Here is a 15,571-nt window from a genome sequence, read left to right as displayed (position 1 = left end):
ATTTCCTCATTTGAGATATACTCCGGCGCTGGACAGCCTTTAGAGAAAACAGTGACGGAACTATTGACACCTTCTGATGGAAAGTGGCATCACCTCTGCATGGATATTTATTACTACTGTGTAGAACTTGCAGAGAAGTTACTTGAAAAGAAAATTTGAATTTGTGGAATGATACGGCAAAATGGAGGATTTCTTGAAAATAAAAGCATGCAAAAGCCAATGCGTTTGAAGCTTGTCATCAACAGAAAGGTGACAAGCAGCCGGCAACAAGCCCAGTAATCCAAATTAGTGCTGCTGGGGCCAAACAAATAAATTTGTGCAAGATGTGCTGACAGCAAAGTGTTAATGGTGCACCACACATTTGTTGGCAGAAAAGGCAATGAGCATCACTTTTGTTTTGGATTTTGAATAATGTACTTTCTTGGCCAAGGGGAGGAGGTTGTGTGTTGTTCTGATGACTGCCTCTTTTGCTCAAAGTCACAAGGGGCACACTCCTTTGTAGCTACTTCTTGGGGGGGGGGGGGGGGGGGATGATTGTTGCTTTGTGTGAGAATATGGCATGGGAAATCTGTCTGCAGATTAGATTTGTGGGTATCGCCTGTCAGTGATGAAGGCCTTCTTCAGCATGCTGTAGGTTGTCAAAAATGCAGATACTGTTGGTGGGTATAATGTGGACAGAGACGTGGGTGGAGCCATTAGAGAATGGAGGTCAATGTCCAGGAAGGTGGTTTGTTGGGTAGAGGGGGACCAGATGAAGTGAATGAGAGAAAAGGTTTTTTTTTATTTACATCTACTGTCACAAACTTTTTGTGTACAGATTACCGGTTTTGGTCAATAATGCAGCAAAAATGGGAAAAAACATAAATACACTCACAGATTGTCTTGTTGTTGTTGTTGTCTTCAGTCCTGAGACTGGTTTGATGCAGCTCTCCATGCTACTCTATCCTGTGCAAGCTGCTTCATCTCCCAGTACCTACTGCAACCTACATCCTTCTGAATCTGCTTAGTGTACTCATCTCTCGGTCTCCCTCTACGATTTTTACCCTCCACGCTGCCCTCCAATGCTAAATTTGTGATCCCTTGATGCCTCAAAACATGTCCTACCAACCGATCCCTTCTTCTAGTCAAGTTGTGCCACAAACTTCTCTTCTCCCCAATCCTATTCAATACCTCCTCATTAGTTACGTGCTCTATCCACCTTATCTTCAGTATTCTTCTGTAGCACCACATTTCGAAAGCTTCTATTCTCTTCTTGTCCAAACTAGTTATCGTCCATGTTTCACTTCCATACATGGCTACACTCCAAACAAATACTTTCAGAAACGACTTCCTGATACATAAATCTATATTCGATGTTAACAAATTTCTCTTCTTCAGAAACGCTTTCCTTGCCATTGCCAGTCTACATTTTATATCCTCTCTACTTCGACCATCATCAGTTATTTTACTTCCTAAATAGCAAAACTCCTTTACTACTTTAAGTGTCTCATTTCCTAATCTAATTCCCTCAGCATCACCCGATTTAATTTGACTACATTCCATTATCCTCGTTTTGCTTTTGTTAATGTTCATCTTATATCCTCCTTTCAAGACACTGTCCATTCCGTTCAACTGCACTTCCAAGTCCTTTGCCGTCTCTGACAGAATTACAATGTCATCGGCGAACCTCAAAGTTTTTACTTCGTCTCCATGAATTTTAATACCTACTCCAAATTTTTCTTTTGTTTCCTTTACAGCTTGCTCAATATACAGATTGAATAACATCGGGGAGAGGCTACAACCCTGTCTCACTCCTTTCCCAACCACTGCTTCCCTTTCATGCCCCTCGACTCTTATGACTGCCATCTGGTTTCTGTACAAATTATAAATAGCCTTTCGCTCCCTGTATCTTACCCCTGCCACCTTTAGAATTTGAAAAAGAGTATTCCAGTCAACATTGTCAAAAGCTTTCTCTAAGTCTACAAATGCTAGAAACGTAGTTTTGCCTTTTCTTAATCTTTCTTCTAAGATAAGTCGTAAGGTCAGTATTGCCTCACGTGTCCCAACATTTCGACGGAATCCAAACTGATCCTCCCCGAGGTCTGCATCTACCAGTTTTTCCATTCGTCTGTAAAGAATTCGCGTTAGTATTTTGCAGCCGTGGCTTATTAAACTGATAGTTCGGTAATTTTCACATCTGTCAGCACCTGCTTTCTTTGGGATTGGAATTATTATATTCTTCTTGAAGTCTGAGGGTATTTCGCCTGTCTCATACATCTTGCTCACCAGCTGGTAGAGTTTTGTCAGGACTGGTTGTCAGTAGTTCTAATGGAATGTTGTCTACTCCGGGGGCCTTGTTTCGACTCAGGTCTTTCAGTGCTCTGTCAAACTCTTCACGCAGTATCGTATCTCCCATTTCGTCTTCATCTACATCCTCTTCCATTTCCATAATATTGTCCTCAAGTACATCGCCCTTGTATAAACCTTCTATATACTCCTTCCACCTTTCTGCCTTCCCTTCTTTGCTTAGAACTGGGCTGCCATCTGAGCTCTTGATATTCATACACGTGGTTCTCTTCTCTCCAAAGGTCTCTTTAATTTTCCTGTAGGCAGTATCTATCTTACACCTAGTGAGATAAGCTTCTACATCCTTACATTTGTCCTCTAGCCATCCCTGTTTAGCCATTTTGCACTTCCTGTCGATCTCATTTTTGAGACGTTTGTATTCCTTTTTGCCTGCTTCATTTACTGCATTTTTATATACAGATTGTCTACAGCTTAAAAACAATAAGTAGATTATAATGAAAAGTACTACTGACAAATATATGCATTAGTGTGCTTTAAGTATGAAGAGGCATTCCTGTTTATAAAAACAAAGTCCTAAAGTACTGCAGCCACAGTGGCCTCATTAAATGTTACATGCAAAATCAGCACCAGCATCGTCAAATGTAAATAAATAACATAACATGCACAAGTCATGTTGTCAGTGGCACTACTGTTCAAAACAAGCTGCCGTACAGTAGCCACAAAATGTTTGTGTTGTAAGTTCACCAGATGTCACTAATGTCGGCATACCCTAGTTTTCAATAATTAATTGAACAACATAAAATAAAGGAGGATACGATAGTTGAAGTCTGTAATGAGCTTATAACATATAAAAGACATTACAGTAATAAAAAGCAGTGAAATAGAACACAACAAAAGTCAGATCGTTAAAAAGAGGAAGAGTTAAGAGACAGTAGTTTACATATGCTCTAGTGCCAATATTGTAGATAATGAAATAAGTAATAAACACTTTTGATAATATTAAAAACCATAAAACAAATTGGTCAAGAAGCCACAATAAAAGAAACCATAGTGCTGCACATAAAACTAGTTTTATGATTGTTTAAGATCTTTTTACAGTTGTCAACAACTTTCACCCACACTGAGACAAAATCCGATTCATTTATTTTAGGATGATTCCTGGTTCTGAGAACCAAAGGCATACTCGACATGCAATATGAGAATCCTTATCTCTGTTGAAAACTTCACAAATCTGAAATGTCAGATAAGCGATGACATCACATGAATTGAAATTATATAGCCCTTTTACTTTATCGACTTTTGGTCCACATACAAGAGCAACAGTGACCCAGCTGTTACCATGTTCATTCTTATCCTTGTTAGCAAGAGTGAAGTTCAAAACTCCACCGCAAAACACCAATGGCCCATACAAGATGACTTGGGGGGTCTACGTAATCCTTGGTAGTAATAGAAATGATGTCTATTGCTTTAAAAACTGTAAGACGCGATGCCTACTCTCCTAAAACAACGCGGCATAACTAATCTATCTCGATGCTGCTGCACGTGCGGCTGCTCTTCGACTGATGCTGTCTTTCCAGATTTATTACTTATGTGACTGCCCCCTCCTCGCTCCCTGCTCTCCCCCTGATCTCCTCCTCCCTCCCCCTCCCCCTCCCTCCCCCTCCCTCCCCACTCCCCTCCCCCTCCCCTTCTGTTCCTCTCTTCTCGCCTCCTCCTCCTCTCTCCCCCTTCTCCTCTTCTCTCCCTCTCCCCCTTCTCCTCCCCCTCACCCCCCTTCTCCCCTGCTCTCCCTCTCCCCCTTCTCCCCCTCCCCTCCCCTCCCCTCCCCTTCTCCTCCTCACTCCCTTTCTCTCCCCATCCACCACCCACTCCAACTCCGTCTCCACCTCCCCCTCCACCCCCACCCACTCCCTCACCAACTCCCCCTCCACCCCCACCCACTCCCTCTCCCCCTCCCCCTCCACCCCCACCCACTCCCTCTCCAACTCCCCCTCCAACCCCACCCACTCCCTCTCCAACTCCCCCTCCACCCCCACCCACTCCCACTCAAACTCCCCCTCCCCAAAACCCCCCTCCTTCTCCCCCTCCCCTTCCCCCTCCCCTTCCCACTCCCCTTCCCACTCCCCTTCCCCCTCCCCTTCCTCCTACCCTTCCCCCTCCCCCTCCCCTTCCCCTTTTCTCCTTTCTTGTCTTGTTTGTATTGAGCTGTTGATGCATTATTCCACACAATTAAATTGACAACACAAACTGATGTGGACATATTCACTGTGTGTGTGTGTGTGTGTGTGTGTGTGTGTGTGTGTGTGTGTGTGTACTGCCCGCTTAAAGACAGCAGCATTAAATGAAAACTAAGATGAGGATGGTACCTATAGTGTGATTTAAAATGTCTGTATGTTGACACTACATTTCTAGGATCTTAGTTCCTCCTACCAGTGTTCTCAATTTCATGCATGAATTGTCCAGTGGTACTAAAGTGCTTGTTCATTTCCTTTGATTGAATAGAACACAGTACCTGATGTTCTAGTAAGGCTGCATTGTATCAGTGATTGAAGCATTTAAATTTGCGCAAGTCTTATCCAACAGGCAGCTGACAACTGTTGCAGTCATGATGTACTGGCCTATAGCAGATATTGACTAATGAATAATTAAATGAAACTAATCTGAATGTGTTGAGAGTGTATGTGACGTTATTTCAGTGATTAAAAAATTGAGTCAAATATACAAAGAACGTGGCAGTATGTGCCCACTGCCCACTTTTAAGAATGACATTGCACCCCTCTGTCATGGATGCATGCACTGAATCTGTCGGGAATGGTGGGAACGGTGTCGTAAAGCTGTTGTATCCTCTCCTGGGACAAGCTGACCCACAAATGTTGTTACTAGTTCTTGATATTTTGGATACTGACACTGGGGCAGAATTGACATCCAGGCTGGTTCTGCACATGTTGTATTGGAGGTAGATCAGGAAATTTTGCTGGTCGTGGGAGTACCTTAACATCACGCAGACAGTTCATAGAGATGCATGTCATGTGGGCGAGTATTGCCCTATTAAAAAATGGCACCACAATAGTGACTCAGGGGAGGTCACATGTGAGGATGCATTCTGTCTGTGATGTACTGTTATGCCCACTGATGTCTCTAGTCCCTACTACCCATGGTCTTAAGTTATACTTGATGGTTCCCCACACCATGATATCAGGAGTAATACCACTGAGCCTCCCCAAAACTTTTGGAGAATGGGATGTTTAACTAGTTTAGCGCCATACTTGCTGATGACAGTCATCTGGGATAGTACAGAACAGCAATTCATTACTTAACACAATGCAGTGCTATTCAGCAGCAGTCACAAGTCCAAAACACCAACTACAGTACTCAGGGCATTCCATTGTGGCTAGTTCCTGTGCTCCCACTGACAGAATCTCTGCTCTCTCCTGTTACTCATAACCTATTCTCATATATAAACAGATTTTAACCATTTCTTCCATCAACTCTCCACAGTTCCTGTTCCTTTACCACTATTGAAGCCACCTCCCTGTGCACTAACATCCCTTAATTCTGTGGCCTTACTGCTATTGAACACTGCCTTTCTCAGTGCCTGACTGTCTCCATACCTACAATTTCCTTCCTGGTCACCATTACCAACTCCATCCCCAGTCACAATTACTTCGCCCTTGAAGGCATTACATACAAACAAATCCATGATACAGTAATGGCCACCTGTGTTTCACCATCCTATGCCAACCTATTTATGGACCATGTAGAGAAATCCTTTGTGACCATTCAGAATCCCAAACGCTTCATGTGGTCCAGATTCATTGATGGCATCTCCATGGTCTGGAATGAGGGTGAGGACACCTTGTTCACATTTCTCCAGAAGCTTAACATCATCTCCCCCATTAGCTTCACCTGCTCCTCCTCAACCCAACATGTCACCTTCCTCAACATTGACCTCCACCTCAAAGATGGCTACATCAGTACTTTTGTCCAAATCAACCTATCAAACACCAGCAATACCTCCACTTTGACAGCTGCCAACCATTCCACACCAAGTAGTCTGTTCCATACGGCCTAGCCACCTATGGACATCACATATGTAGCGACGGGGAGTCCTTCGCCAAGGATATTGGAGATCTGCTTAGGCTTTCGCAAGATGAAACTACCCTCCCAACCCTGTAAAGAAACAGATCTCCCATGCCTTACCTCTCTAGTCACCTGCCCCTCCCACATGTCCTCTACCTGGCCACAAAGGAGAACTCCCCTCATGACTCATTACCAACCAGCATCTGAATCACATTCTTCACCAGGGTTTTGACTAAATCTTGTCATACCCTGATATAAGGTATATCCTGTCTGTTATCCTTCCCACCCTCCCTCCTGGCTCATATCCCTGAAATAGACATAATGCATACATTGTCGTACCACCATCACTTGCTGCAGTATGGTCACAGACATCACCTACCCCAGCAGAGGCAGGGTACTTTTGAAAGCAGTCATGTGATATATAAACTAAGCTGCAACTAATGCGCTGCTTTCTACTTTGGCATGTGAATAAGAAGCTGTCTGTCTGTATGGATAGCCACTGACAATCTGTTACCAAGAGATAACTGGACCACCAAATTGCTGAACATGCTGCCCAACATATTGTGCTTCAGTTCATTGACTGTTTCATAGTGTGTGGCATCTGGATTCTTCCTACCAACACCAATTTTTCTGAATTGCCCAAGTGGGAACTGTCCCTGCAATATATCCTATGTTCCCATAACCCCCCTGGCCTCAACCTATCCTAGTCTCTGTCCTTCACCCACCTATCCTTACCTGTACCTCTCCAGCACTGCACAGCCTTCTATTCCATTAATACGTCCACAAGTCTGTTTCCCCTCCTTTACATCTCTCCTTTTTGTGCTCCCCTTCCACCTTCTCCCCCTCAAACCTCATGAATGAACCTAGCAGTCTTACCCTTTCCCTACCATGTGTCTGTATACTCTTACAAGCAGCACTCCACACTACCCCACCCCTATACTGCTTTCCCTCCCCTCATCCTGTTTTCCTTCCTCCCATCCTGTTTTCCCTCCCCCTCCCCACCCCAGCTCTTTCTTAACCCTTCCTGCCCACAGATTGCTTCTCCCATCAGGCACACACAGATTGATTCTGTCATCAGGCATAGTTTCTCTCTCTCTCTCTCTCTCTCTCTCTCTCTCTCTCTCTCTCTCTCTCTCTCTCTCTCTGTGTGTGTGTGTGTGTGTGTGTGTGTGTGTGTGTGTGTGTGTGTGTGTGTGTGTGTGTGAGTGAGTGAGTGAGTGAGTGAGAGAGAGAGAGAGAGAGAGAGAGAGAGAGAGAGAGAGAGAGAGGGAGGCGGCCACCTATTAGCTGAAAGCTCAAATGTATAGCAATCTTTTTCTTGTACTTATCTGCAACTCAACTTCTCCTCTGTATGGTGAGTAGCAATGTATCCTTCTTACAATATTACCAGTAGTCCATCCTGATTTTCCATTGTTTGAAATATACTCATTACACTGCTTGATCATGTGTTTACCATAAATTGCAATTACACTGAAGCCTTTGGGAGAAAGTAAAATAGCATATTATTTGTTCTTTGTTACAACAAAAAATATTATGTTTGAGATAAAAATGGTTTGTAAGTATCCCTTTTCTTTTCAGGTAGCATCAAGATCATTAATGCAACAGGTAACTCCCCTTATAACAATGAATCTTACATTGACAGAAGCTGGTAAGGGTGACAGCAATATTTGCCTTCAAACAGATCCAAATAATTTACTTCATATTACACAAGTACTTGAAGAAGCACTCCGTGAAGCAAAGAGTCAGCACACACGCAGGGTTTTACGGAGCTTTAAATAGAAAATATCTTGTTTGCTCTCTCTCACACCTGGTTACAGTGCTTTCATATTGAAAGCAAATATGTTGCTAAATGTGGAGATTACAGACCAGAATTACATGCATATTCTTACAGAAGAGTTGGTGCCAAAGAGAAATGACATGATTTGGACAAAGTTCTGATTGCTGGAAGCAGTACAGTTATTGTAGTGTGTCTGGTATCTGAAATCAAATGAGCAAGAGATAAATGACATATGTTAGAAGTAATGGACAATACTTTCCAGTGTTTTGCTCACATTGTTACATGCATAATTGCTTTTGTCTTTTTTTAGGTTTCAAATGCTGTAAAGAGTATATATTCCAAATAAAATATATGCTTTTTGTTTTTATTTTTAAGTGTAATTCATTCTTCACCAACATTAGTCAGTTTACTTGTGATCTCATTTGTTCATTCATTTCTTAACTACTTGAATCTTTGATTAGATATGTATCTATCCACAGCAGTCTTTCATTCTTAATATAATGTGAAGAAGTAGGACAGTAATCATCTTTACTTGATCCAGCCATCTGCCTACTTGTCCTGTAGTATCTCCGTGTACCGAAGTAGTGTATCCCCATTTCGGTAATATGTTTATCTTTGTTAAAAAATTTTCAGTAAATCTAAGTATGTAGAAAAGAAGGGTTAATGGGAAGTGGAGGTGTTCATTCATTACAGTAAAAAAGAAACTAATTTACTGATATTGTAATTGAAACTGCTGAGCAAGGTTCATTTTCATGGGTGGGCAATAATTCATAACTGGGGTACCTGACCATCACTTTCACCTTCAGATGTAACAAAATGTGGAAATTTAGCACTCTGTAGGATAATGTGGAGGGACTAAACTATGTGATCAAAAGTATCCGGCCACCCCCAAAAACATAAGTTTTTCATATTAGGTGTGTTGTATATTAACGAATTCAGTAGTCATTAGACATCATGAGAGAGCAGAATGGGGCGCTCTGCGGAACTCACGGACTCTGAATGTGGTCTGGTGACTGGGTGACACTTGGGTCATACGTCTGTATGCGAGATTTCCACACTCCTAAACATCCCTAGGTCCACTGTTTCTGATGTATAGTGAAGTGGAAATGTGAAAGGACACGTACAGCACAAAAGTGTACAGGCCAACCTTGTCTGTTGACTGACAGAGACCGCCAACAGTTGAAGAGGGTTGTAATGTGTAATAGGCAGACATTTATCCAGACCATCAAACAAAAATGCCAAACTGCATCAGGAGCCATTACAAGTACCATGACAGTTAGGCGGGAGGTGAGAAAACTTAGATTTCATGGTCGAGTGGCTACTCGGAAGCCACACATCATGTCGGTAAATGCCAAACAATGCCTTGCTTGGTGTAAAGTGTGTAAACATTGAACGATAGAACAGTAGACATTGTGTGGACTGACGAATCACGGTACACAATGCGGCAAGCTGATCGCAGGGTGTGGACATGGCGAAAGACAAGTGAACATCATCTGCCAGTGTGTGCAGTGCAAACAGTAAAATTAGGTGGTGGTGATGTTATGGTGTGGTCATGTTTTTCACAGAGGGGGCTTGCACCCTTTGATGTTTTGTGTGGTACTATTTCACCACAGGCTTACATTGATGTTTTAATCACCTTCTTGCTTCCCACTCTTGAAGAGCAATTCAGGCATGGCGACTGCATCGTTCAACACGTGGTTACACAACCATATCATCCCTGCAATGGACTGGCCTGCACGGGATCCTGACCTGAATCCTATAAAACACCATTGGGATGTTTTGGAATGCCGACTACTTGCCAGGCCTCACCAACCGACATTGATACCTCTCCTCAGTGGAGCATTCCATGAAGAATGGGGAGCCATTACCCAAGAAATCTTCCAGCACCTGATTGAACGTATGCTTGTGAGAGTGGAAGCTGTCATCAAGGCTAAGGGTGGGCCAACACCATATTCAATTCTACCATTACCAATGGAGGTCACCATGAAATTGTAAGTAATTTTCAGTCAGGTGTCCGGATACTTTTGATCACACAGTGTATGTTTAGAATAATAGCGGACAAAGCACTGGGCAGATATGTACCATGTTGAATAGTTCAGAATGGGAGCAACTGTAGTCTTCACAGGAGTTTTAACCTCACTACAAACAGCATAGTGAACACATTATCGTGGCCAATATAGATATGAAGCCCACACCTAGCACAGTAGTAAAGGTTTATATGCCAACTATCTCCGCAGATGCCAAAGAGATTGATGAAATGTATGGTGAGATAAAAGAAATTATTCAGATAGTGAAGGGAGACGAAAATTTAATAGTCATGGGTGACTGGATTTCGATAGGAGGCAAAGGAAGCGAAGGAAACATAGTAGGTGAATATGGAATGGGGGTAAGGAATGAAAGAGGAAGCCACGTAGTAGAATTATGCGCAGAGCGTAACTTAATCACCGCCAACACTTGGTTTAAGAAATGTAAAAGAAGGCCGTATATGTGGAAGAGACCTGGAGGCGCCAGAAGGTTTCAGATTGTTTATATAATGATTAGACAGCGATTTCAGAACCAGCTTTTAAATTGCAAGACATTTCCAGGGACAGATGTGGACTCGGACAACAATTTATTGGTTATGAACTGTAGATTAAAACTGAAGAAATTGCAAAAAGGTAGGAAATTAAGAAGGTGGGACCTGGATAAACTGAAAGAACGAGAGGTTGTTGAGAGTTTCAGAGGGAACATTAGGGATTGATTGGCAACAGCAGGAGAAAGGAATACAGTAGAAGAAGAATGGGTAGCTTTGAGAGATGACATAGTGAAGGCAGTAGAGGATGAAATAGGTAAAAAAAGGGAAGGTGTAGCAGAAATCCTTGGATAACACAAGATATATTGAATTTAACAGATAAAAGGAGGAAATGTAAACATACAGTAAATGAAGCTGGCAATAGGGAATAAAAACATTTAAAAAAAAAAGAGATTGACAGGAAATGAAAAATGGCTAAGCAGGAATGGTTAGAGGACAAGTGTAAGTATTTAGAAGCATATGTCACTAGGGGAAAGACAGATGCAGTGTACAGGGAAGTTAAGGAGGCCCTTGGGGAAAAGATAGCCACCTGTATGGGTATCAAGAGTACAGATGGGAAACCACTCCTAAGCAAAGAAGGGAAAGGTGAAAGGTGGAAGTAGAACATAGAAAGTCTGTACAAGGGAGATGTACTTGAGGGCAAAATTATAGAAATAGAAGAGGATGTAGATGAAGATGAGTTGGGAGACATGGTACTGCTAGAAGAATTTGACAGAGTACAGAAGAACCTAAGGTGAAACAAGGCCTGAGGAGTAGATGACATTCCATTGAAACTGCTACTAATGATAGCCTTGGAAGAGCCAGCAATGACAAAACTCTTCCATCTGGTGAGCAAGGTGTATGAAACAGGTGAAATAACCACAGACTTCAAAAATAATAGAATAATTCCAATTTCAAAGAGAGCAAGTTCTGACAGGTATGAATATTCCTGAACTAATGTGTTAATAAGTCGTGGTTGTAAAATACTAGCATGTATATTCTTTACAGAAGAATGGAAAAAGTGGTAGAAACCAACCTTGGGGAAGATCAGTTTCAATTCTGGAGAAATGTAGGAACTTACAAGGCAATACTGACCCTACGACTTAGCGAGAAGATAGGTTAAGGAAAGGCAAATTTACATTTGTAGCATTGATAGGATTAGAGAAAGCTTTTGACAATGTTCTCTGAAATAACCTCGAAATTCTGAGGGTAGCAAGGATAAAACACAGGGAGTGAAAGGCTATTTACAACTTGTACAGAATCCAAACGACAGTTATAAGAGTTGTGGGATGTAAAGGGAAGCAGTGGTTGAAAAGGAAGTGAGACAGGGTTGTAGCCTATCCACTATGTTGTTCAATCTGCACTTTGAGTAAGAAGTAAAGGAAATAAAAGAAACATTTGGAGTAGGAATTAACCCTTTCTGCGTCTGCGATTCCATATGGCATCATTAAGCATTCCTGGCTTTTTTGAGCTTCCCAGTGCTTCAATGATACAGTTTGGCATTGCTTCACATGGTTCCAAGCGTGGCCAACAGATCACATTGGCGTTTGCTTTTATGACACGCCGTTTGTTTGAAGTGCAGAACAGAGTAGTGTCATGAGTTGTGCTGCTGCATTTGTGAGGGAACAATAACTGTTGTGTTTAGTTTTATTCTGTGTATACTGAAAATCTTGGCTATGGAACCAACTTTATGTAGTTCCTTAAGGGCAAGGGAAAGAAATACGGTAAGTTTACAATACAGTTATGTATGCATTTTTTTTTAGTAATTATTATGTAATTTCTAATGATGCCGTTTGGAATCATTATTTTATTTATTAGCCAATAGCTTCAAAAGAACTTTTGCAATGGATATGGCATATGTGCAACATATACAGTAAATATTCATCACAAAAAAATTTCCCCTATTTTTTTCTAAATGTGATGCACAAAGTGTTAAAATCAAGGAAGAAGAAACAAAAGCTTTGAAGTTTGCCGATTACATTGTAATTTTGTCAGAGACAGCAATGGAGCTGAAAGAGCAGCTGAACAGAATGGACATAGTTTTGAAAGGAGGATATAAGATGAACAACAACAAAAGCAAAACAAGAATAATGGGATGTAGTCTAATTAAATCAGATGATGCTGAGGGAATTAGATTAGAGAAGGAAAAAAACACTAAAAGTAGTGCATGAGTTTTGCTATTTCAGCAGCAAAATAACTGATGGTGGCTGGATAGGAGAGGATATAAAATGTATAGTGGCAATGGCAAGAAAAGCATTTCTGAAGAAGGAAATTTGTTAACATGAAGCATAGATCTGTTAACATCAAGTATAGGTTTAAGCGTCAGGAAGTATTTTCTGAAAGTATTTGTTTGGAGTGTAGCCATGTACTGAAGTGAAATATGAACAATGAACAGTTTAGATGAGGAGAGAGCAGGAGATTTTGAAATGTGGTGCTAAAGAAGAATGCTGAAGATTAGATGAGTGGATCACTTAACTAATGAGGACGAACTGAATAGAATTGGGCAGCAAAGAAATTTGTTGCACAATCTGACTAGGAGAAAGGATCAATTTGTAGTGTATGTTCTGTGACATCAAGGGATCACCAGTTTAGAATGGAGGGAAATGTAGGGGGTAAAAATTGTAGAGGGAGACCAAGAGATTTGTACAGTAAGCAGATTCAGAAGGATGTAGGGTGCAGTAGTTACTCAGAGATGAAGAGGTTTACACAGGGTAGAGTAGCTTGGAGAGCTGCATCAAACCAGTCTTCAAACTGAAGACCACAAAAACATGATGTACCAGCTCTGTACACTCCTGGCATCAAGTAGTAGTTCACAGCAGTAGCTGTATTTTGTGTGTGTTATGAAATATAGATTTAATTGTTTTGAAATGTCTCTTGTACCTTACAGGGGCCATGGGAAGTATACAGACGACCCAGTAAGATTGCTTTAAAGGCCAGTAGGAAGTATGTGCGCCACCAAAGCAATTTTTTCATCTCAAATGGGATGTGTACTTAGCACAGAATTTTTTGTGGACTGTGGGATGTATATTTACCACCAGCTCTATAGTTTTACTAGGCTCATAGGAATGTGGCTTACCATCTCTGAATGGTTCTGATGTCTCATGGTAGTACACTGTACAGGTGTACTAAAAAAAAAAAAAAAAAAACTATACAAGGTGTGTATAAAAATGCTGCAACAATCTATCATGACATTTGTAAATTTGTCACATGTAAAGCCCAAACACATTGCTTTATTTCTACAGTACACACTATTGTGACGTGTCTTGGCTCATTTCTTTATTGTGTGGTAATAATACACACCAGAAGCAGCATTGGAGTTGCTGTCTTCACTGTCTGGCAATCCTGATAATTATGAAACAGAAATTGATGAAGGTCCAGATCATGAATTTGTTTCAGGCATTGTGCATGGTTGTGACTGTATTTGCTTCCACACCATGGTAACGATAGTAGTCTAAACAGTACCTGCGCTCTGGATACTGGTGTTTCTAGTTGTGCTATAAGTGGTGAAGAGTGGTTTGCAGAAGAAGAATGGTCACATGACACTGTTTTTCACTTGTTTCACCAAGCTACACAAGGAGAACCAGCTGTTGAGTAAGTTATTGACAAAATACCACACAGAGAAAGACGACTTCTTCTTTTTATTTACCACTGAGGTACTGGAGCATGTGGTTTAGCAAACAAGTCTTCGCACAGAGCAACTGAAACAAAAATAACAAGCCAGTTAGACTATAAGTGAAATGGCAAACAACTGGAGAAATTTATCTGTAGGTGAGTTAGATGTCTGGATTGGGATGAATATCTTGAAGGGTATCACTTTGTTTCCATGAGTAATGCACTACTGCAGTTCAGAAACTGCTCTGGTCGTCCATATACAGGGTGTTACAAAAAGGTACGACCAAACTTTCAGGAAACATTCCTCACACACAAATAAAGAAAAGATGTTATGTGGACATGTGTCCGGAAACGCTTAATTTCCATGTTAGAGCTCATTTTAGTTTTGTTAATATGTACTGTACTTCCTCGATTCACCGCCAGTTGGCCCAATTGAAGGAAGGTAATGTTGACTTTGATGCTTGTGTTGTCATGCAACTCATTACTTTACAGTACTATCATCAAGCACATCGGAACATAGCATCAACAGGTTAGTGTTCATCACTAATGTGGTTTTGCAGTCAGTGCAATGTTTACAAGTGCAGAGTTGGCAGATGCCCATTTGATGTATGGCTTAGCACGGGGCAATAGCCGTGGCACGGTACGTTTGTATCGAGACAGATTTCCAGAACAAAGGTGTCCCGACAGGAAGACATTCAAAGCAACTGATTGGCGTCTTAGGGAGCACGGAAAATTCCACCCTATGACACACGACTGGGGAAGACCTAGAACGATGAGGACACCTGCAATGGACAAGGCAGTTCTTCGTGCAGTTGATGATAACCCTGATGTCAGTGTCAGAGAAGCTGCTGCTTTACAAGGTAACGTTGACCACGTCACTGTATGGAGAGTGCTACAGGAGAACCAGTTGTTTCCGTACCATGTACATCATGTACAGGCACTATCAGCAGCTGATTGGCCTCCACCGGTACACTTTTGTGAATGGTTCATCTAACAATGTGTCAATCCTCATGTCAGTGCAAATGTTCTCTTTACGGATGAGGCCTCATTCCAACGTGATCAAATTGTAAATTTTTACAGTCAACATGTGTGGGCTGATGAGAATCTGCACGCAATTGTGCAATCACATCATCAACACAGATTTTCTGTGAACGTTTGGGCAGAAATTGTTGGAGAAGTCTTGATTGGGCCCCATGTTTTTCCACCTATGCTCAATCGATCACATTGTTATGATTTCATATGGGATACCCTACCTGTGCTGCTAG

The 15,571-nt window shown here is 41.6% G+C and overlaps 1 protein-coding gene across 1 annotated transcript in view; it reads left to right on the top strand.

Moving 5' to 3' along the window:
- The window catches only part of LOC126334581 (COMM domain-containing protein 2), a 64,539-nt gene extending 56,029 nt beyond the window's left edge, over positions 1-8,510 (top strand). The window contains exon 5 of the mRNA XM_049996966.1: positions 7,945-8,510. Within this exon, the coding sequence (XP_049852923.1) occupies positions 7,945-8,145 (201 nt within the window). The 3' untranslated portion in view covers positions 8,146-8,510. The remainder of the gene's footprint in view (positions 1-7,944) is intronic.
- The last annotated feature ends 7,061 nt before the right edge of the window (positions 8,511-15,571 follow it).

Source organism: Schistocerca gregaria, chromosome 2 (genome assembly GCF_023897955.1).
Source record: "Schistocerca gregaria isolate iqSchGreg1 chromosome 2, iqSchGreg1.2, whole genome shotgun sequence".
Taxonomy (NCBI): domain Eukaryota; kingdom Metazoa; phylum Arthropoda; class Insecta; order Orthoptera; family Acrididae; genus Schistocerca; species Schistocerca gregaria.
Note: the sequence above shows the minus strand (reverse complement) of the source record. Positions and strands in the feature narration are given on the sequence as shown.